This window comes from Crotalus tigris, unplaced genomic scaffold, assembly GCF_016545835.1.
Source record: "Crotalus tigris isolate CLP2741 ecotype Arizona unplaced genomic scaffold, ASM1654583v1 scf7180000024337.5909745, whole genome shotgun sequence".
Classification (NCBI taxonomy): Eukaryota; Metazoa; Chordata; class Lepidosauria; order Squamata; family Viperidae; genus Crotalus; species Crotalus tigris.
Genome location: NW_024100507.1, coordinates 2,784,941 through 2,809,301, shown reverse-complemented (window position 1 = coordinate 2,809,301; position 24,361 = coordinate 2,784,941). Strand labels below are relative to the sequence as shown.

The window sequence follows — 24,361 nt, the reverse complement described above, 5'->3', positions numbered from 1 at the left end:
ATAAATTACCCCCCCCCAAAAAACCCATCAATTTTGCAAGACACAATGCTGGACCTGTGAGGATCTCAAGGATGGGCCATCTTGTCATTCACAAGAACTTTTTCTCACCCCACCTCTCACAACCTGAATTTTGAGTTCATTAGTAGATTTCATGGTGAGAAGGATACTCTGCCTTCTTTAGAAGAATGGGTATTTAAGGTTTCTAATTTAGCAGAAATGGCTAAAATTTCTGCTTATTTAAAGAACCATTCACAAGAGAGATATTTTAATGTATGAAGAAGATGGATAGAATATGTTCAGAAGAAGTATGGAACTACAAAGTTTCATTTATTTTATGAGTAATGAACTTGTTTATAAATTTATGATGTTAAAGTTTGAAGAGAGTTAAGGGTTAATATGATTTTGTTCATTGTATAATTAGTAAACTTAAATAGATTATGTTTAATATGTTTGTATAATCCTGTACTTTGCTCTGGGAAGTCAGGGGGGAGGGGGAGGGGGGAGGGGTGGGGGTGGGGGTGGGGGAGTGGATGGGTCGAAGTTTAAGTAGTTCAGATAAAGTAGAAATAGTTTTACTGTATATAATATTAATGTTTCAATTTGGAGAGAGGAATTGCTTGGGCATTTACCCTGGACCGCATCCGGAGCAAGAAGGTAGAAGAAGGTGAGAAGTAAGTAGGAAGGTTGAGGAGAGGTGGAGAGTGAGGAAGAGGAAGAAGAGGGAAAGAGGCAAGTTGGTTGGGGGTGGATGCGGTTTGGGGGGAAATGGGTGGGCAATGCCGAAAGTGGTGTGTATCAATTTGTTTTATTTTTTATCTGAAGTATTTTTAAGATTGTAATGTATTGTAAAATAGAAAATAAAAACTTTATAAATTTTTTTTAAAAAAAGTAGATTTCATGGTTGATGTTATCAGAACCCTGATTTTAGCAATTGTGCCCTGTTGTTCTAGTTCCACTTGAACACACCATTTGGAGGAGATGATCCAAATCACTATTCCTTTCTTTCAGATTTGGAAGAGCAAAAGATTCCTCCTTCTCCAAAATTAAAACTCCTAAGGGTTGGCTGACAAAATAGATGGCAAAATCCTAGCTCACCAACTGAAACTCCAGGGAATGTTATTGTTCTGTTGTCTGGGGTTTCCTTCCTTTCCCCTCCCACAACTCCCCAGCAGGCTATCCGTCTGTATCCATTCTACCTACAAGCATTGATGGTGTTACCTAGTTTGGTAATGAAATGTCTGCAAGAAAACCACCAAGCTAAGAGAGTGCCAAGGACTCCATCGATCAACCTACCGTTTATCTCTGTATTTCAGAAGCCATTGCCTGCACTTCTGATGACAGGGTGACAAAGGAGGGTGTATGAGAGTAAGATTCCTTCCAGTCTTGACTTTTTGCATTATTTCAGATCCCTCCCTTAATCCAGGGATGAACATATCAAGGAAATGTCCAAAGAAATATTGCAACATTTTTTGTGAACATCCCCCTCCCCCGATAAATGTATTCTTCATGCATATAAAGCTACTCCTGATTGGGATTCCACTTGCAGTTATTCCTAGTATAGTTGCTACATCATAGGACAATGTTTCTCAACCTTGGCAACTTTCAGATGGGTGGATTTCAACTTCATGCTAGCTGGGGAATTCTGGAAGTTGAAATCCACACATCTTAAAGTTGCCAAGGCTGAGAGACATTGCCATAGGATTTCATCTCAAATTCTTCAATGACACAAAAGAAAAAAAGGAGTTACTAGCCTTGTTGATTCAATACAGACTTAAGCAAAGTGTCTCTTTGAAATTGTTTCATAGAACAAAACCCACTCAGTCATAAAAAGGAAGTGAAATGTTTATCTTCTTTTTCTTCATCTCTCTATTGAGTTTTTACTAGAAGTTCCACAACAGGAAGACATTTCTGTATTTTATCATGCTCTTCCAATAATGACACTTAGCTATTAGAACTCCTCACAGATAGCTCCTTCAAGGTTTTATGACACATTTCCTTGAAGTGACCTCCATTACCCATGTCATACAAAACATCTCACCAGGACAAAGCTAAGCCATTTTGCTCAGTGCTAGGAATCCTTAATTAGAGCTGAGATGCTTATATCAGATTGGTCTTGGAAGTCTACTAGCATCAGGATCTGTGCAGGATCCGTTGCTTTCATCAAAACAATGAAAGTAGCCTTGCGATTCAAGTTCTGACCCATTCATGCAGAAGTGTGATATTATAATGTGATGACAAAAAGGATGGAACAATGTAATGGGTATTATGCTGCTTTCATCATTTGAAGCTCCCCCATGGAGGCTTTAGCCCAGTATGACATTCATCTATCTTTGTAATTTTACCAATATACAGGCAAACAACAAAACTATTTTTTTTTCTGTCAGAAATCTAAACCTGGAAGTTATTGAGAGTGGATATGGTCCTGACTGCAAAAACAGTCTAATAGGAGGAACTCTTTAGAATAATAAGAAATCCATTGGAGTTTGTGTATAGACTGGGGTCCAATTAGATTTCTGATTGCAAAACAAACCCCTAATGGGCAGGGATCAATTTTTCATTAACACAAATTTATTCCCCATGAAAGTAGGAGGAAATTTTAAGCTACTTTACCAATCTTGAGGGTCTTGTTGATTGTAAGTTGTATTTTTCAACAATATTGCAAAGTTGTTGAAATCAACACAGTGCACCAGCAAGCAGGCTCAAATTACTAAACAGCAAAAAACATTGTGATATTTCTTATACAAAATCTGAGCAGTTGATTTTTTTCCACTTCAACCCTGGCCAATAACACAGATCTGAGGAAAAAGCTATCTTTGGTAGATTATTGTAAATTGCATGGCACGCACAGAGCTTCCTCCATTCTCTCGTTTCTGTGCCCAAATCCAGCCTATTGTTAGTTTAAGCAAATGCAGGCTGATACACACATCTAACACAAGATGTCTTGTCTCTTCCCGATTGATTGTTCTATCCAATGTGAAACACTGAGAGAACATAAATAGCTGAGCCAATCATTTGGACCACGTTAATGTCATGTAAGGAGCCTTATCACAAGGACTCTGAAAACAGAATGGCTCAAGAGAAGTCCATAGGATACTGATCTCAATCTCCTTTCAGCATCTGCTAAGTTATGCAAATTGTTCACTCTACTTCAATGTTTATCAAACTTGGCAACTTTAAAGTCAGTGGACTTCAACTCCCAGAATTCCCAGTTGTCAAGTATGAGAAACATTGCTCTACCCTAATAGGGCTTCAGTTCTGGGAGTTAAAGGCCACACATCTTAAAGTTGCCAAGTTTGAGAAACACTGATCCACCTAATGCTAGGGTTGAACCTCCAAAGACAACACAACCTACATCTTAATCTGTGTAAAATGTGTAAAAATGCACATTTTTAGCTAGGTGCAGAATATATATATATGTGTGTGTGTGTGTGTGTGTGTGTGTGTGTGTGTGTGTGTGTATGTATATGTATATGTATATGTGTATATATATGTATATGTATATGTATATGTATATATATAAGTTATTTGTCTCTCTCAAACTCTGGAATATAAGCTAAGTTCTTTTTCAGAGATCCAGCTGTGTGAACACTGATGAAACCTTCAAAACAAAGAAATCTGTTCAGCTGTCCTGAGAGGGAAAAATGGGAGGAGGGAAAATAAGAACACCAAAGTATTGTGAAAGACTGTGGCTTTTTGTCTGGGTTAATGAATTGAAGGAATGAGGACATGAAAAAAAAAAAAAAAGCTGTTGTAGAATTTTTCTCTCTCAAACAAATCACATTCCAGATGGACATTGGTTTGGTTCTGTAGCTATCTTTAATTCCTTTCCTCCATTTTTTGTTCAAATTGCTTAAGGTAAGGATTACTTTTTCCTGACTGCATTAAAACAATAATCCAGTTACACAGAATACTATTTAAATTTCAAGCATTATGCAATTTAACTCGTTGAAAGCTACTATAAATTCAGTTCAACTCAATCTGCATATATGCCTTGCTTGGATTTATCTTGTTGAAGTGGATCCTGCTTCTGAGTAAAGCTGTGTTAGGTTAAATTATGTTAAAAGAAAGCTATTTAGTGAAGTTTCTTAGAACATTGTGTTGTTTTTTTATTGGCATGATCTAAAGATTATGGATAAATTGCTTTTTGCATGGTTGGATGCTAATATGGAGCTCTGCTTGGACACCTGAAAATGCTACTAAGTGCAATGGAGTAGATGTGGATACTATACAGAGATTTGATTGTTTCATGTTTTTTTGTCCATTCTATTGTATTTAGCTAAGGAAAAAGAGATATACTCAAATACTCTGGATCAAATAATTCTAAGTCAAAACCCTGCATGGCTTTAACCTATATTGATCTGTTTAGGAAATAAATAGATGCATAGAACATAACCCCATAAGCAAGGAAAGGAGGGGCATTGTAATATTTAACTTGTGCCTCCCACTACAGCTTGCTTGATGTTAAGATTTCTTGGTGGATTTTTTTTTTATTTTTATTTCAAGCAAGCCTTACCATGCAGATGGAGTACATGCGAAAAAGAAGCGTGTGTCAACAGACTGCGGCACTTTTGTGGAAAAATATAATTCTGAAATGGAGGATGAGAATGCAGAGTTTTCAGGCAAGTGCCAAGCAGCAACCTTCAGTGAAAACAACCCTCCTTCCCCACCTCTACTCTCCACTGAGCTTTCTTTTCTCCTGGTTTCCTTTCTCTGTTTCTAAGGGATGAAAGTTGTGAATCTAATGCCAAAAATTGGACTAAGGACGATTTGTGTTGTACAGCGTGATGAATATAACTGGTTTTGGAAAGAGGGGAAGGTACTCATGTGTGGGGACTAGCTTCTGTTTTTTTGGTTTTATATCAGCAACAGATTCTGCTAATGGTCTGACGTCTCAAGAACTTGCAAGATAAGAGTGCAGAATAAGATGGAATGGGTTCAGCTTCAGTTTAGTGATGGACAACAATATTTGACTGTACACTGACATAGCAGGAATGATCTCACGCTTGGAGGACCTCCAGCGTACAAAGATAGAAGAAGAAAAAAAAAATCAGTTTGTAAATGTGAAGGCCAAAAAGTCCAATAAATAAGTTTAAGAAAGGAAAGCTAAAGGATCTTTAACTCTTTGCTAAAAGAATTTTAGCAACTTTCTTGAGCTGCTAACATTTCTCATTATAACCAAAAAGAGAGCACACACCAGCCATGTAAAAGCTTTCCTTTCTGTGCAATGTAGGGAGGATAGAGTAATCTTTTCTGTCTCAAAATTAAAATTGTAACGCTTTAGGAATAAGGGTGGTTCTAAAAGCATTTTTTTTTAAGTTTCCCCCCATCTGCCATACACCAGTATGCTGAATTCAGGATGCCTTTTGGGGTTAAGAATGAATGTGTGGATATGAAAAGGGAGCAGAGCTTCCTCACTAGCATTACAACTTCTCCCCATGCATATTTTATATGTGCTTCTGTAGGGTGTGATGCGAATAGACACAAACATGTACCTGAAAGCATGATGTGAGAGTATGCATGTATGCAACATTGCAAGGTCCAGCCTCCTAGATTCTCTTTTGCTATATTTTCATTTGTGTAGATCCCAATGATATGCCTATGATTCAAAATAGAATTGCCTTGCTGCGATCATTCCAAAATACTGTAATGGGTGTTAATAAATTGGACTTATTTCACATTTCCAGGAATTGTTTTCTTCCCTGGTTGTCTTCAGTATAATACTATTAGCAACACTTGGATTGACAAATCAGGATTCTGGCGAAATACCTCATGCTCTTCTCGGGAAACCTTCATTTAATATTACTGGAGTTAAAATTTTGTATGCTCCAAATACTAAGATGTCAAGAGAAATAATGAAGAAAATAGAAATACTCTCTCCTCTAAAAGGTATAATGTATCTGTTAAAATGTTTTCAAAGACTATAATAGAGGCTAATTTCAACTGGGCTCATTTTGATTAAGTTTGGTAACTATAGAAAAATGATTGTAGGTATCCTCCAATGCTGTTCATACATTATGTACGTCAGTTTAGAGCAGTGGTTCTCAACCTGTGGGTCGGGATCCCATTTGGGGTCGAACGACCATTTCACGGGGGTCGCCAAACCATGCTGTCTGCCATTTTTTTCCCTTTTCCCTAGCTGTCCTACTCCCTCTTGTTGGTGGCCACACCCACTTGGGGGTCACCACAACATGGGGAACTGTATTATGGGGTCACGGCATTAGAAAGGTTGAGAACCACTGGTTTAGAGAAAGTGAGTAAGAGAGCCAGATAGGTCTAATGCAGTGGTTCTCAACCTGTGGGTCGGGACCCCATTTGGGATCGAACGACCATTTCATCGGGGTCGCCAAACAACGCAGTCCACCATTTTTTCCCCCTTTTCCTTGGCTGTGCTACTCCCTTTTATTCTATTGGCTTTTGAAAGCCAATAGAATAGACTCTCTTGAATAGAGTCTAATTCTATTGGCTTTCAAAAGCCAATAGGAATTGCCCAGGCTGTCTCTGCTCTGCTGAGCCCGCCAAAAGTCCCATTCTGCAAACGGTGCTGCAAGTTGTCTGCAGCAAAGGCGAGCTGTCTGGAAGTTTCCACCCCTCCCTGCTGAGCAACTACTAAAAATGTAAGTAAAAGAGGGCCAGGGGTGGGAGATGGGAGGCCAGCAAGTGCAGGGAGGGTTGCTGGCGTGCGTGGGGCCTGGCGGGTGCCTTACCTCCCTTGGGCTGGGCCAGCTGGTGGCCCAGCCGGTGGTCGGCCTGCGCCGTCTCTGCCGCTTGCCAGCTACGCTTCAGCCGGTGCAGGGGGCGGCACCTCACATGCGCAGCACTCCCGGGCAGGGAAAGTCCTCGACTTATGACCAGTTGGGTAGTCCTCGACTTATGACCGGTTGGGTAGTCCTTGACTTACGACTGGTTGGGGTCACGGCATTAAAAAGGTTGAGAACCACTGGTCTAATTGTTAAGGTATTGGGTTAAAAACCAGGAGACTCTGAGTTCTAGTTCTGCTTTAGGCATGAAAGTGTTGGCTAATTTGGGGCTAGTCACTCTTTCTCTCAATCCAACACATCTCACAGGGTTATTGTTGTGAGGAAAACAAGAGGAGGAAGGAGTATTAGATATATTTGCTGCCTTGAGTAACTTATAAAAATAATAAAGATGAGGTAAAAATAAATAAATACCACTGGTATATGAAATATGACTGGGTTCATATATCATGCTACCTGTGGTTTGTCTGTGATGTTTTTTATACAAAGGCAATTCAAAAATAAACCTCCATTTGAGTATGTGCGGGAAATAGGTGGGGATAGCGATGCCCGTCCTATGGCGCTGTGTGCAGTAGTTCAGTAGGCGGTGAGGAGTGGAAGGAGAAGGTTGTGTTGCAGTTGATTTATCTGCTAGATCAATTGAAAATGGACCAGTTTTTTAAATGAAAAACTGGCTTGCATTGCACTGCTTCGACAATGACAATGCATTTCACAATGCTGTTACAGGGTGGTTTCATACCCAGGCAGGAGATTTTTTTGCAGAAGGAATTTTAAATCTTATAAGATGTTATGACAAGTGCTTCAATTTGAATGGCGATTATGTCAAAAAGTAATGTAATGTTGTATTTTTTTAATGTGTACAATACAAGTTCTGTATCTGCAAGTGTCTGTTATTGATAACCAAATGGAGGCTTACTTCCGAATTGCCCTTGTATATTGTGATCAACTGATTTCATATAACTTATAATAAAACCTGTTTTTAGATGGCTATAGCCCTGTTTTTCGAGAAGCAAAAATTAAACAATTTGGGGTTGAGTTTTTTTTGTAGATTAGTATGATGGGTGAACGTAGCCAATATGTTATGCAAGGAGATATGTTTAAGATCAAGACATCTATCGAATAGATGAATGAAAAGGCATTTCTGCTTGCCTATCTGTACCTCACCTCCTTTTATTTAACTTAGGTGCTAACAGAGTTCTGGCTAGAAGATTAAATATCAGTCTATTTTTTTAATCCATTATTCTTTTGGCCAAATTTTTGATAATAACCCTTGAAATGGTTAACTGATACAGCTAATGAAACATCAGCAGGCAAAGACATTTCTCTTTCCCTGTCCTGTGTAGGATTCCACTTACTGACATGATTTCTATACTTAAAGGTGTTGAGACAAAAGTGATGGAAGATGAGAAGACTATGAAAGATGAGAATGCCATGGCATCAGAGGAGGACTTGAACTTAGATATTATTGGAGTTATATTTCAAGATGAAATTTCCTATCGACTCAGATTTCCTCTCTACAGAACAGTTAACCCACACAAAGATTTTGCTTTTATAGGTAATTCAAGATGGCTATGTGTTTCATTCTAGATATTAATACATCTATAGAAGTGTTTTTCATCCTTGGCAACTTTATGATGTGAGAACTTCACATCATAATTCACATCCCAGAATTCCACTCAGCATAGGTGGCTGGAGAGTTGAAGTCCACACATCTTAAAGTTGCCAAGATTAACAAACACAGGTTTACATGAAAGTCAGATGCAGGTGTAGCATCATATGTTCGTATATTATATATTTGCATGTATACATATAGTCTGTGTGTACGCATGTACTTTCAACATGCTTTACAATATTTCATTTTTAGAATGACACTACAATTTTCATTTACAGGGATACACGTATGTGCAGATTTTAACTGGTACTATTTTCATGCTTATTTATTGGGGATGTAATAATGCAATTTGTGTCATGAATTTAGGATATTAAGCCCTCAGAAGACCAGCATGGGACTGAACAAAATCCCTACGTTTTAGGGTTAATGTTAGGATTGATCATCCAATGGAATAAAGAGAAAGTGGTGTAAAAAGAGAGATAAATCAAGATAAATAGTAGCTACTTGAAACACAATAAGGAGAATTATATTATAAAAGTACAAGAGATATGTTTGGAGTTATGCTAAGTGGGAGTTTTTTAATACTCTTTCAGAGTATTTAGTGGAATGACACTGTGAAGAAACCTGTGAATTAAAAAAAATACATACAAGAATAGAATAGAGCTGGAAGGGACCTTGGAGGTCTTCTAGTCCAGCTCCCTGCTCAAGCAGGAGGACCTGTAGGCTTACTTAGATTTACAGCCTCCTCTGCAGGAAAGCAGACAATAAATTTTCTCAAAAACAAAGTGGTAAGAGAATACTACAAAATGACAATAAGGGAAAGATACTGTGTAATCTGTAAAGAGAAGAAACAAACATTGCAAAGAATATAGACAAAGAAAACAGAAAATAGTTATGATCATAATAGGGAGAGAAAGTGGAGAATAATTTGACAAAATAAGAAAAAAAGTATTTTGGAAGTTAAGAGGACAAAATGAAGAGTTTCCAGTCGAATGATTAGACTTAGACTGTCGGGAATGCTTGCTATGGTGTTAGAAGCATATTAGATGGTGATGCAAATGTATAAAGGGGATGCTACGTTATTGAGACTGAGAACTTGAATTATTTGCACTGAATGTTAGACAGATTGCATAATAACAATAAAAAGCATGGATCTGAAATTAATATATTAAACCTAAAGATAGTTATGGTTCACAGGGAAAAACGAAATGAAATTGGCAAGTTGTAAATAAATGGCAAAAAAATAGAGCAAGTAAATGAATTTGTGTACTTTGGTAAAATGTTTACTAAAAATGGAAAAACAAATGGAGAGGATCTGTTAATAAAGCTCTACTAACCTGACTCTGTCAGCAAACACTGAGATTGGGTGGCTTATAAAACTTGCACCAAATACGTGGTATTTTAATTCTTTTTGTTTCCTCAGTGTGATGCATCGTTCTTGCATTATTATTATTGGTCTAGGTTTGGTTTTATGTATTTATATATATATATATATATATATATATATATTAGTTTTATAGCTTTAACAAAAAGTGTTTGAGACACACCGTGGTGTTTGGGTAAACACAGATTCCAACATAAAATCACACAATAACAGCTCAACTTAATACATTCGCTATAATCTCTCTATTTCCCTCAAGTAGCATAATAAATTTAATATATTTCATTTGTATCCTAAATTTCTATTATTACTAAACCTGTTATTAAAACTTTATCAATTTCAATTACCATAATCAAATAATATTTTACATCAACATATTATCCCTTCAAATATCTCTTGCAAATATATTCAAGTTCTTAATCTCTCTCATCCCTTTTTTATCACCAATATTATTTATTTCTTCTTCCAATAATAACTAATTTAGTTTAAAAAGACAATATTATCATATCATATCAAATTGTATTATTATACACAAATATCTCTTAATTAATTAAACATTACACATTAAAATTATAGTTATAATTTTCTTACTTCTAAATCTAAATCATTTGACAATTCATTTCCATTCATTAAACAAACCAAATTCTATCCAATTAATTACCATAACGAAACATATTATTATACACAAAAATCTCCTAATTAATTAAACATTTCAAAATTCCAGTCTAAATCAATCTATTACTCCAAGAGATGCATTCTTAGTCTCTGTAAAGCCAAGTTTCTTTTTTCATTCCACATTTAACTTTCATATTTCCATACCAAACAAACTTCCATAAAGCAAAAAAGACATCAAACTAAATTAAACACACATGAATATAATTGTAGATTTCTTACTTCTAAGTCAAATTAATTTTACTTAAAACAATCCATAGAACAAACATTGCCTTTTAATCCATTCAACAATTTTTACTAATTTAAACACGCATGTGTATAATTGCATTTTTCAGCTCTAAATCATTATCCTTAAAGCAATCCATGAAATCAACATTGCTTTTTGCTCCATTAAACATTTTTAAATTTGTTTTTGAGTCTGATTCTGGGTTTCTTTCTATGCCACACCAGCTTCCATGAAGACGCTTCCCTTTCAACCAGTAAATCCATTCTCGATGCTTGTAGTAATCTTTGAGCAAATGTATGTCCCTTTCTCTGTAGTAAGCATCTTTTTTCTCTTTCAACCAATAAATCAATTTTATTGCTTGTAATAATCTTTGAGAGAGTATAAATCTCTTCCTCTGCAGTAAACGTCTTTTTCTGTTCTCTTTGCGATGTAGTTGCTTTGTATTTTGAAGTCTTAGTCTTTGCTTCTTCTGGTTCTCTAAATTGCTGGAGAAGAGATTGTCAGATGAAATAAATTCCTCTTCTATCTCTGTAAATTCCTCTTCTGGCACATTTTGATTTATGCCATAATCAGTTGTAACCTGGACATCAGTTTGGGCAAATATAGCAGAGTCTCTGGATCTTAATTCTGAAGTACAGTTTTTAAATGTAGCACAAATTTCTGCAGTGGCCTCATAAATCTTTTCCAATATAAGTGCACAATTCAGTTGTATCTGAGGTTTCTCCATTTTAATACTAATGCTTAAAAGGAGATCTCTTTTTCTTTTTTGTAGAGGCTTTGTTTAATGTAGAAACATCTGCCCCCACAGCTTTAGTGTTTTAAAGTTCATAAGAAGAAATAAGCAGGGTTGCAGTATTACATTTTCACCACTAGATGAAGTAAGTTAAGAAAGTCCTTTCCAAAAATCAGTTCTTTTTTCCCCCGTCTTTTAAGGTTTTATATATACGTGTGTGTGTGTGTGTGTGTGTGTGTGTGTGTGTATTCGTATTTTTATAACCATTAAGGATATATATATATATATATATATATATATATATATATATATATAATTAAGAATATTAAAAACAAAACAGTGATTCCTGGGTAGACTCACATTAAACAATAAAATATACGAACACCAGGAAGTTATAAAACTATAAAAAGCAATTGGAGCACGTAGCGATGACCCAGTGTTGTCCTAAATTCTGGGCTCGCTACGTGGACGATACATTTGTCATCATCAAGAGGAGCCAAAAAGCTGGCTTTGAGGGCATACTCAATTTGGTGTGCGCGGATTTGCAGTTTATTTATTTATTTATTTAGCACCAGGGTGAGTTGGCATTTCTTGATGTCCTGGTCCACCGCCAACCTAATGGAACCCTGAAGACTAGGGTCTACCACAAGTCCACGCACACAGATAGAATTCTACACTATGATAGCAACCATCCAGTGGCCCACAAGGCCAGCTGCATTAGAACACTCTTCAAGAGAGTAGGCTCCCACTGCAACTCTGCCAAGGCTAGGACGGAAGAAAAGAAGCACCTTTTTAAGGTGTGCAGGCACAATGGTTACCCTATGAAGTTCATCAGGCGCCATGGACTATCATCCAGACCCTCCCTCCCCATCAGGTCTCAAATAGAAGAACATACATCACAGAGACTTCGTATCACTCTTCCTTACATTAACACCATCTCAGAAGCCACGGCTAGGATATTGGCCCCCTATGATGTGAGGGTGGCACATAACCCCAACCAGACGCTGCGATCTAAGGTGATGAGATTGAAAGATCCACTCCCCACCATAGAGAAGTCCAATGTCATTTACAGGATCAACTGTGAAAGTTGCTCTGCCAATTACGTGGGGGAGACCTCCAAACGTGTCAAAACTAGAATTCACAAGCATAAGTTGGCGGTAAGGAGAGGCGATCAGTATTCCCAAATCGGGGCGCATATGCTAGAATCTGGGCATAGGTTCGATTTTAGCAACGTGCAGGTGATGGCCAGTGACAGCACGAAGGGGGGCCGGCTCCTTAAAGAGGCGTGGCTCTCCAATGAAGAATCCATCAACAGACATGTGGACCTATGCCCAGCACATGTAACATTAAGAGCAAGGGCAATGCGCGACCGTCCCTCCGGAGAAAAACGATGTAACATTACTTGCCTTCGGCAAAGAGGGTTGACGGAGGAGACGAGCCTTGGAAATACCCAGACAGGGAATAATCAGCAGCGGAGTAACTCCCCACCTGCTGAAACATATGCCCCTCCCCCATGGACACAGGAGTGGATTGACAACCAAGAGCCAAGTACTGATGAATTGAGGGTCTCCCAGGAACAGCGAGGAGTTTGACAAAAAAAGCAATCTGGTATAGACTTCGGGTTATTAAACAATCATGATTCGAAAGATTGGAATGCCACGTGTAATTCCACTGGCGATCCTGCAACTAACTTCACTAATGACATTTCCTGATTGAGCTGTTATTGCCTTGGGAACGCAGGAAAACAATGGGGAGATGAGAAGCCTGTTCGCTATAATCTTAGAGCTTCCACATGCTCCTACAGACATTTGAGAGGAACGACTCCCCGTAGGAATGCACAAGGAGATGCAAGTCACGACCGTAAGGATTCCGCCTCTCTCCTTTTAAGGAAGATTGCATACCCCCAAGTAATGAGCGAATACACAAACAACAGTGAAGGGACAGCCCCCTCGGGAAAAGGGGTCAGCAATCAATTTGTGGGCGCCACGAATTCTGGAGAGGGTGTTAAAATCACCCCCATTGAAGAGAAAATAGAAAGGGGAGTTAATAAAGTGATACGAAGGAACGGGAAAAAGGATGATGTAAACACAATGGAATCTTGGGCTACAGAGACAAACAATGAGGGTATAGTTTTGAAAGAGGATCGTAAACAGAGAAACAGGGGGAGGAGAAGAGAAATAGGGAGTACTAAGAAGGAGGATGAGGAGAATAAACAACGTAAACACAGACAGTGCACATCTAATTACGTGGAATTAAGGAGTCGCCCCGACTTACAGTTATGCAAAGAAGGGAGGAAGAGCTGCGGTACCAGCACAAGTAAGGAAAGTGAGGAAATTACAGCTTGCAACACAGAAACTACGATCAAAACGCAGGTGGATTGGCTGGGACCCATGACGAGGTCAAGAAGCCGGGCGCAAAGAACGCCACATTTATAAATAGCTTCTCCCATCGACTGGAGACTACCCTGATGATGCTGGCAGATGCCAGCATAAAATTGGGAGTGTCTTGGCGACGTTTCGATGAAGTCCCATTCGTCATCTTCAGGCTGGTGTTTTCAGCTTCATGCTTCAAGCAGCAATGTGTGGTCTTAGCTGTTTCTTCCTTTTAACTGCCAGTGGGGGTATGAACTGATTGGGTGGGAGCTTGGCTGTGTTCTGATTGGGTGGAGGTGTGTTCTGATTGGTTAGGGGCTTGGCTGTGCTCTGATTGGCTGGGGGGTTGGCTGTGCTCTGATTGGCTGGGGGAGTGTTCTGTTTGGTTGTGCTCAGGTTAGTCTGAGTTGCAGAGGGGTTTAAGATTTTGGGCTGCCTTGCTATTTTTTGGCTTCGCGTTCGTGGTCATGCCTGCTCTTCATGGAGGGTGTCAGTTTGCTTCATGTATGGATTGGAGAGGGTTTAAAGTGGCTAATGATGCAGCTGTGGTCTGGCTTCTGGTTTGTGGTCATGCCTCATCATCGGTGTGGCTTTGGGTTTGTTTTTTGCGTGGATGTGTGGTGGTGACATCCTGTGTGGTTTTTGTGAGTGTGGGTCTGGTATCATTTTTTGTGTTAGGGAGTCGTTTGTCAATAAGGGCGGGTTTCCAAATGGCTGGTAGGCGGGAGGTATCATCTCGCTTGTTCATGCTGTGTGGGCGTTTTTCTATCTCGATGGCTTCTCTGATTATTCTGTTATTAAAATGTTCACTTTTGGCAATGGTTCTGGTATTTTTAAAGTCAATTTCATGTCCTGTGGCTTTAAGGTGTTGGACCAGGGAAGATGTTGGTTCCTCTTTTTTGACTGAGTTCTTATGTTCTTCAATGCGTGCACTTATTCTTCTGTTGGTTTGTCCGATGTATGTGGTGGGACAAGTGGTGCATGGGATTTCGTATACTCCTTGATTTTCTAATTCAATTTTATCTTTGGGGTTTCTAAGGATGGTGGATATTTTTCTGTTTGTGCAGAATGCTGTTTTGATGTTGTGTTTATGGAGGATCTTACTGATTCTGTCTGTGGTGCCTTTTATGTATGGGAGCCCAGCCAATCAGAGCACAGCCAAGCCCCTAACCAATCAGAACACACCTCCACCCAATCAGAACACAGCCAAGCTCCCACCCAATCAGTTCATACCCCCACTGGCAGTTAAAAGGAAGAAACAGCTAAGACCACACATTGCTGCTCGAAGCACGAAGCTGAAAACACCAGCCTGAAGATGACGAATGGGACTTCGTCGAAACGTCGCCAAGACACTTCCAATTTTACGTGGGAGAAAACCCGAACAACCAAAGACCTACATACAAATACCCACGAAAACCTCAGAATATATATATATATATATATATATATATATATATATATATATATATATATATATATATATATATATATATGTAGAAATAGTAAATTCCTTAAAAAGAAAGGAGAGAGAGGCCTTTTCCTCTTTTTTTTCCTTTTTAGTGTCCCAATAAAAATAGATTATAGCCTTTCAGTATTTGTGAAATGCCTTTCTTCCCATAAAAAAGCAGAAGCCGCCTTTCCAAGTCAGGGAAATAATTTCAAAAGCTCTTTACAGGCACACAATCGAAAAATAAACGGAAAAGAGAGAAAAATAAGAAAAAATTCTCACCCGGATTCACCACGGGGGCACTAAAAGCTTAGATGTTATTCGACTTATGGTCTGAAGCGGCAGGGCGATCGGCCATTTTCCTGGCTGATCTTCTTCTCCGTCGGTCTTCAGAGTTTCGTCCAGACAACTGGAGGAACCGCCGCTCCTCCACAGCCGGACCACAGCCTCCTTGACAGAAGTCGCACCCTCCAGGGTGACTTTGGACCCGTATAAGGGTCCACCAACGGAGGGAAACCTAGTCGACGAGGAGAGAAGTCTCCCTGTTCAACTACTGACGCCACGAACCAGAACCGGAAGTCGTATTTTTATATTTTTGTTATGTCACCCTGAGTTGCTTTGTAGTTAGTTAGCTTATTAATTGAAATGATAATGATAATAATGTGCAAATGCTGATTGGAAGGCAGGGGCTAGCTTGATGTCTGAGGCAAGGAATAAATGTTTGTCAAACAAAGTGAAAATGGCTGAGAACAAACTTATGCCCATTTTGTTAAATGAACGTGGGAGTTGTATATGTCAGGAAAAGCATAAAAGTATTGAATGTGGTACCAATAAGTTAACCGTGTATATAATATATTTATAGTGACCATATGCCCTTTATTATAAAGGATGGTCCTTTGTTTCAGAAATTTGTTCTTTAGATTAATTTGATTTAAATATTTTCTTGATTTTGCTCTTAAATTTTCCTTTGTAAAACCAAGTTATAAACCAAAAAATTAATTTTCTTTATACTTATACTCTTTCAGATTTTCCCTTTTTTCAGGATTGTCTTTTATTTTTTCCAAGAAAATATAATCATGTAAATATGTCCGATCCAATTCAATAATGACAGCACTTAAATTAGACTTTTCAAATAAATTATAGTTTGAATGGAAATAATTTTTAGAAACAGCTCCCATTTTCTTCTTCACTTTAGATAGGAGGATGTATTGAGCCGTGTTTTGTTTAAGATGTTGGTGAGTTATATTGTTCTACTCTTATGTAAGATAATTTTGGTTGGCCCCAATACTTCAAGTACCTGAGGAAGTCAGTGAAGTTGGGAAAAAGCAAAGTAAAGTTCTTCCCTCTCTTTGCTCTTAGAAGAGAGGGAAACTCAGTGCTTCTCAAGCCTTTCTGAATCATTTTCCTGGAAATCGTCCAGTCCAGTGAAATCCCAACTTTTTCCCAATTAATAGGGACTTTTAATTTATAAGATTGTACATATAATATTGTAAAAATCTGTTTCTCTTCTCCCCTTTTTTTGTAGATACCTGTTTCAACTTTTCCTCAATTTACTGTGAAAATCCGACATATTGGACTCAAGGCTTTGTCTCACTGCAATCTAGCATTGACAGTGCACTTATTGAAGTAAGTGTTGAAAGAAAAATCTTCAGGTTCAGTCCAAGCTGGGAAAAAACAAAATGGAAGCTGTTTGGAAAGAAGGTTGTTGTTTATTTAGTTATCAGAAACTTTAGTGACACAGCATGTATCTGACAAAATGGAGCTGGGAGTGGTGGGTTTTTATATTTTCTTGGGCTTTTGTGTTTGGAGTTATTCCTCTTCCTGTGGCATTGTATTTGAGGCTCTTCCTGTTCCTGTGCAATAAACTTTGACCTGAGCTTCAGTGTGCCCTTTTGGTATTCTAATGGGGGTGGGGTAATCCTCCTAAAGATCATGTTTTTTGGAGTCTTTGTTTTTCTAATCCCATCAGCTCAAACCTTCTCTGGGGCTATAGCTGAAGGCGTTTTGCTTATGAATAAATAGACCAGTCTTTCTGAATAGGGTTATCAAATCTGCATTTCTACAGAGCTGGCTTGCCGAGTTTCTGTTTGGGGAGAGGGAGAAGTTTTTGCCTTTTAGGATTTCCTCCCATTATTCCTTTGGGAAATATAATATTCTGCTCTTTTAATATCCTCAAAAATATTTCCTTCTTGGGGTGTGTGTGCTATTTTCCTACAAAGTAAGTCTTTTATCCGTAGCAATGGCAGCCACATTTTCTCAGTTTTATTTGAATGACTCCTCTATTCTTTCATTTTGTCTGCAATTTTATATATTTTGATAAATCGGGCTGCTTTTTATCCTACTCACTACATCTGGATCTTCCTGGGCTGTAGAATATATCTTGTTCTAATCTACTCACAGTGCAGATAAGTGCTTTCCTGTTTTGATTCCAGTATTAGATCATTGTTAGGTTCCTGTATCAGATTAACAAATTAATCCCCCCCAATATATATGTACTTAACATACTTAGGAAAAGAAACCACTCTGATTAGAACAAGATCTACCTACCTACCTACCTACCTACCTACCTACCTACCTACCTACCTACCTACCTACCTATCTATCTATCTATCTATCTATCTATCTATCTATCTATCTATCTTTTAACTATCTAACTGAGTTAATTATATCTTATAATATTAAAATAGGAGGAAGAAGAGAGGGAAGCCCAGGCAATTACATTATAAAGAAAAAAAATGATTGAAATACCTAGACATCTTATTTCTTGCTCCTCATATAGGAAAAAAAACTTAATTCAAATATTGGCAAACACTTATAGAAAATATATTGTAGTGAAGACTTTTCCTTCCACACATACACTGTGGCACAGTCTTCTGGCTGCGATCAGGCTAGGCTTCTAATTGTTGGTGATTCAGAAGCTTTTAAAGACTAGATTGTCTCATGGAGCCTTCTCTTGATGCTGTCTTTTTTTTTTTTTACTGCTTACAGTTTTGTGTTTGTTTTACTGTTTGTATAGTTGTTCTGAATGTTTTAATGGCTTTTTATCATCTACATAAATCCCTTAAAATTTCTTAAAGGTGGAAGAATTGAAATGTGAAAATAATTAAAGATAAAATAGGCATTTCTGTATTTTCTACTTGGCTGCCATTACCTCATCCATTTCTCTTGGGAAACATTTTTGGTTTTAATTCAGATATTGGCAAACAACTAATGACAATACATTGCTGAAAACCTATAGATAGAAAGCAAGGTACATAGTCATATTTAAAAATCAATAGCAGAAGTAGATAAATTTAGAGATATACTGTACAGTATATTAATGACATATAAATGAGGCACTGGATAATGTCTTGTAGTTTTGTAAGTGATGAGGACCATGATGCTTTTCCCAGCATTTACTTATTTGATCAGATTTTGCCTGCCTGACTGCCTCTCTCTTTCTCTCTCAAAATTTTACAGCCACCCTTCTCACAAAAAAAGCATGCCAAATCACCTATGGAAAAGGTTATCAGTAATTTCAAAAATGTTTTTGTCTTTACTTTTAGAGGATCACCAATCACTCTGTTTGGGAAGAAATGAGTTCTATTAATGGCATCCGTATGAGATCGCCTTCTGTTTCCATGGCATTTGAATTAGAAAATGGTGTGTTCCTTTGGGCCTTATCACTGTGTTTTGTTCCATTTATGTATTTCTTGGCACTAACTCTTTCAAGAGAGAAACGGAAATTAAAGGAGGTGATGAAGACAATGGGACTACGAGATGCAGCGTTCTGGTGAGCTATGAAATTGGCTGTAGTCTCCTTTTCTCAGCTGGATCCAGCAGGTTCTTATGAGAAAGAAAGAAGATGAATCCATGCCAGCTGGAAAACTCAGCACAGAATTTAACAAAGCTCTGATTATGGAGCTGGTGCTGTAAATAGTAGCTCCACGTTGAGTTCTATTCCCTTTGAACCTCAATACACTTATATGACTAATGGCATCACCACAGGTTAGAATGGTTAGCCATTCTGCAACTTAGTTAAATATAACTAAATATTCTCACATTTGCAATTTTACAAAATACTTTGGTGAATTACCCAATTTTGAAGGGCACTGCAATCACACATACAGCATACTGTGTCTGTTTTTATGCTAAATAGTGTTATTTATTTACAGAAATAGCTGTATTCTACCTATTTTGAAACCTCAAGGTTGCTTACTTTTCCACAAAAGAGAAAGTTTGAAGTCTTTAAACATAAAGCCATCATAAATAATAAAACCTATGTATAACTTACCACTGTTAGCACTCATATATTTAAGAAAAAAACAATAGAGCCTTCTTCAGGCAAGATATTCCCCCAAATGGGGCAGCCACTGGGAAAGATCATTGTTAGGACTTTTACCTTACACAGGGTAAGGATGTCCAATACTGGCCAGAAGAGAAGGTATTGCAGGCATTTGAGAGGGTAACTTCAATTTATGAATTTATTATGAACTGGGTCCTCCCATAGCTGTTGCTCATTGGATCTAATGAAGTTTACAGTTGGCTTACTTCTCCTCTAGGTGAGCATTTCTCTCTAAAATTCTCCCTTTCGACTCATCCATTCTTTTTGGTATTTTATGCAACTAACTCTACCAAAGAGTCTGCTAACGTTTCCTGTTGCTTCTAATTCTGCTTGTACCTCTTTTAATTTCTCAAAGATATCTCTGCATTCACTAAGTAGGCCCTCCAGTGCAGTAGATGCTTTTTAATGCTCCCAAACATTTCTTTATACTGTTGAACATTTCTTTATGCTCCTAAAAACTCAAACAATGCATCTTTCTTTCCATGGATTACCCTCCAGTTTAAATACCCAATATCCCAATTTGGAGCAAATGTCTTTGGGATGTATTTAACAACCTCTGCAGGTATGTTTTTATGGATAGGTTTGGAAGGGGCATAATGTCACTAGGGTTTACTCCAAAAAGGATCCTCTGCTCATTTTAGAAAACTGCTTCTAGGCAGCTAGGATTTAATATGTTCTAGATCAGGGTTTTTCAACCTTTTCACCCATTGTACCACTTTTATGATATGGCAATATCGGAGTACACTAGTTGCCTTGCAAGGTGTCAAAAACTTGATGACCCCAAAAAAAGGAAAAAAGTGATAAAGTACAGGTAGTCCTTGACTTACAACAGTTCGCTTAATGACTCTTCAAAGTTACAATGGCACTGAAAAAAGTGCTCCCCAAGCCACAGCCGAGCAAGATGCCTGTCTGCCCACCCAGTGGCACTCTTCCTCCTGTCCAAGGTTTTCATTGTTGTGAGCATTTCTTTTGGGGATTGGCAGCAGAGGTGGGGTGGGGGTGTTTTGTTTTTATTCCACCTGTCTGCTGGGTGGTTGCAGGAGGTTGTGGTCACTTCACATGACCCTGTGACCGTCACAAATATGAATCAGTTGCCAAGCATCTGAATGTAAATCACAAGGCCCTGGAGATGTTGCAACATTCCAGCTGATCGGCGCTTCTTCTGAGTTCAGCAGAAGGACCAGGATCAGTGCCAAGCTTCAGCTGATCCTGGCGCTTCTACTGAGTCCTGACAGTCCTGAAGAAGCGCTGATCAGCTGGAAAGCGGCACTGATCCTGGCGTTTCTGCTGAGCCCTGACAGCCCTGCAGCTCCAGCCATCTCTCGTGCAGGCTTGTGCGGTGCTGCCACCGATTCAGCTCATTCCTCTCCCCCGCTACCACTTTTCTAGGATGGTTGCATACCATCTGCCATGTGCCAATATACCACAGGTGGTACCTATACCGCTGGTTGAAAAGCCCTGTTCTAGATCACTTGGATCAATTTTGGCAGAACCAGAACTCAAGCCCAATAGCATTCTAGATGGATTTTACTCCACAGCTGTGCTCTTTAAATGAGAATTAGCTATGGAGAAAAATGGAAAGGGTACAAAAATAAAAAGATAACCTCTGCAGGTATGTTTTTAGGGATAAGTTTGGAAGGGGCATAATGTCACTAGGGTTTACTCCAACATAGAAATAATTCCATGGAGAGCAAGGAGCCTTACAGCAACTACCTTAATCAGCCCAAGATGTCAGTCTTCTTTCTAAACAAAATAGATGCCAAAAGAGGTCAAGAAGAGCATTTAAGTCCTTGCTCTGAGTAGCAAAAGGAAAAGACCCACAAAACATATTACCTTATATGAATATTCTTTGATTACATCTGCCATTGTTTTACCAAGACTCGGCAATCTGGGAAGAGTTGAGGGAGACATCTGCTTTATCTTTGTTTGGAAGAGTTATCCTTGGCTCCTTGGTGTTGGATAGCCAATAAATTTAAATACAATAATAATTTTATTTTTCTGCCACTCCTGGAATTGGTGTAGACAAGGGGTCAAGGAAAGTCTATTGAAAGCCTCTACTCTTCTTCATATTGGGCTCCATTTCCTAACATGACACGCCTGCCAAATGCCATTTAATGATAAGCGCCTCAGTTTTACTGAACAAGAGAACCCTTTCCTGCAATCAGTCTTTTTCTCCTATAGGCTTGGACCATAATATTGAACTAAACTGGAGAAATAATTTAGGGGAGGTGGAGAAAAATCAGATAAATGTTACCAAGAAGGTTAACAGTGTCTTTTTCTTCATAGGCTCTCCTGGGGTTTGCTGTACACCATGTACATCTCAGTTCTAAGCATGGTGCTGACATTTTGTTTGACAGCTACATATTTTTACCTAAGCAGCAATTCCACATTATTTGTCCTGCTTTTCCTTTATGGCATTTCATCTGTAAGTCTTGGACTTTCCTTTTCTCAGTTAAAGTGATATGTTCGATGCACTATTTAGAATAAATATTTCTGCTCTGCTGGAGGACAGTTTCTGGACCAGAATAAGAAGAAACTTTTTATTTAATTTAATATTTAAATATTAAATTAAAACATTTATTTCTCAAGCGTCCTCTCCTTTTAATAAAGCACCCAAACATAAAGCACTCAAACAAACAGTTTGAGGGATCATGGAAGTACACCGGACAGATTATTTCCTTTAGCAGAAAGTTCTTTTGTTTGGTTAGATGAAAGATAGAAAAAAGCATACCTGTCTATTTTGTATTCATTGGCAGCCATTTGATAAGCCGGCTGCACCTTTCCAGATAATATTGAAAATATGACTACGTCATTCATTTCTTGATAAATTCAAGTTTAGATAACTATTAAATGTTTTATAGACAATTATTCAGAATTTTCAGCTCATGTCAAATATTACAGTCTACTAACCGGCTTGGGCTCGTTAAAGAGAACCTATTACTTCCTTATTTTTGAAAAAGTATCCTGAGTATCACTTGACTGAAGATTAAAGATGCTGTATGGATGTTCCTGTTAAAAATGTGTATATGATAAATGCAAGATAGAATGTGTAGGTGAGAAGGAGGGGAAAAGGAGATGGAGGAATATTGGAAGGTTTCAAATTGTTCAATGATCAGAGAAAGAAGACCAGGTGGAGGGAAAGATGGAAGAACTGGATGAATTGCAAGGAGAAAAATAAATGTGTGGGAAATGTGGGTGAAAGTGGAAGATGAAGAAAGATGGAGTCAATATCTGAGAGAGGAAGGAGGAATATGGAGATGGTAGTGCCCAGAAAAATTGTTCTAGGTTAAAAAGTTCAATCATCGGTATTGAGTGGCAGAGCAAGGAAGCTGAATAGATACTTATTCAAAATTATTGACTATGGTGGCATTAGGAGAAGCAAAAGTAGGTGCCAGGTTGCATTTGTGGTCCCACAGTGTTTTCATGTTGTCTGAATGCCTCAGCCAAATGGACTCAATTCTCTCCACTGCTGATTTTTTTTTTACTCTCTTCAGCTTGAGCATTTACAGTTTGCATGTTACATTATTACAGTGATTGGACTCCATCTTCTCTTGTTTAGAGATATAATAACCTTTTGGGAAATACAGCTATGGAAAGGCATTATACACTGTCTTCTTATTAACTCAGTTTAGCTTGAATCCTGGCCTGCAAATATCCCTTACAACAATTTATGTTTTTAAAGTAGGGTGCAACATTTACATATAAATACAAAACAATATTTCACTCATTCTATTGTATCTTGCATATTTGTAGAGAAAGTATTTCCTACTAACTGGCAATTTCTTCTTTCACAGATATGTCTCTGTTTCATGTTGAGCTCTCTCCTAAAGAAGCCCAGAATCACTAGCTTTGTAATTTTCATCTTCATTTTTTGTTTGGGAGCCCTCAACGTACCTACAGCAATTAGGTTGATACCTCCAAATTTGCAATTGATTTTGAGCATCTTCTGCCCATTTGCTTTTGGTGCTGGACTTTCAAAGGTAGAGTGGCAAATAGTATTTCACTTCAAAATTCTATCTTCCTAACCATGATGCAACTAACAGGAAACACATTTGACACTCACTTTGGTGACATAGGTATTTCTCTTCCAAAGATATTTTGATAAAGATACTTAGCAAACTGAATATGGACACATATTAGAATGGCATTCCATTCTAATCTTTCCTTCATACTGCTGGGACTCATGCTTCCATTTCAAGGGGGTTAGAATCAGATCAATAGTTTAACTTACTAAATAGTTTCATCTCAATTCTTTGTTCTTGCCTATGAAAATTTGATTCACAAAAAAACTTTGTTCTTTTCTTGTAGATTCTCTATTTTCAAAAATATGGAAGGACCTTTGATTTTACTGACTTAATGGTTGAACCATATGGTTATTGCTTGCTTATTGACAGCCTTTTATACATGCTGCTGGCTTTCTATTTTGATAAGGTTGTGCCTGGTAAGAATATTACTGTGAATATATTATAGTTTGAAGACCACATTTCTGCAAGTTGCTTTTCATTATCTCAAAAGCATTATTTTTGAATTAGGGATAAACTGTAACCGGCCTGAAAAATGGGGAAAAATAACAAAGTTGAGACAGCAAGTATTATATCTTTCTTTAGATTGAGTTGCCTGAAATTCATCTGAAGCTCATAAATACAACAGTCTTGTTCACATATCATGCATACATGTATGACCTGTGGCCCATTTTAAAGAAACCAGTATTATGCAAAGTACAGAAATGGTGTAGAGCAGTGGTGCCGAACCTATGGCATGGGTGCCAGAGGTGGCACTCGGAGCCCTCTCTGTGGGCACATGTGCCGTTGCCCCAGCCTTGCCTCCCCCCATGACCCC

General features: G+C 38.2%; 1 protein-coding gene across 3 annotated transcripts in view; it reads left to right on the top strand.

Annotated features, from left to right (window-relative positions):
• The first annotated feature begins 3,703 nt into the window (after window positions 1-3,703).
• LOC120299984 (ATP-binding cassette sub-family A member 10-like) overlaps window positions 3,704-24,361 on the top strand; it is an 80,695-nt gene continuing 60,037 nt past the window's right edge. Inside the window, exons 1-9 of one of the 3 annotated variants that reach the window (XM_039325401.1) lie at window positions 3,704-3,855; window positions 4,504-4,619; window positions 5,685-5,886; window positions 8,134-8,310; window positions 16,724-16,824; window positions 18,744-18,970; window positions 21,809-21,947; window positions 23,317-23,502; window positions 23,831-23,963. In XM_039325401.1, the coding sequence (XP_039181335.1) occupies window positions 4,515-4,619; window positions 5,685-5,886; window positions 8,134-8,310; window positions 16,724-16,824; window positions 18,744-18,970; window positions 21,809-21,947; window positions 23,317-23,502; window positions 23,831-23,963 (1,270 nt within the window). In that variant the 5' untranslated portion in view covers window positions 3,704-3,855; window positions 4,504-4,514. The remainder of the gene's footprint in view (window positions 3,856-4,503; window positions 4,620-5,684; window positions 5,887-8,133; window positions 8,311-16,723; window positions 16,825-18,743; window positions 18,971-21,808; window positions 21,948-23,316; window positions 23,503-23,830; window positions 23,964-24,361) is intronic. The other 2 variants (XM_039325402.1, XM_039325403.1) reach the window with 2 other exon arrangements.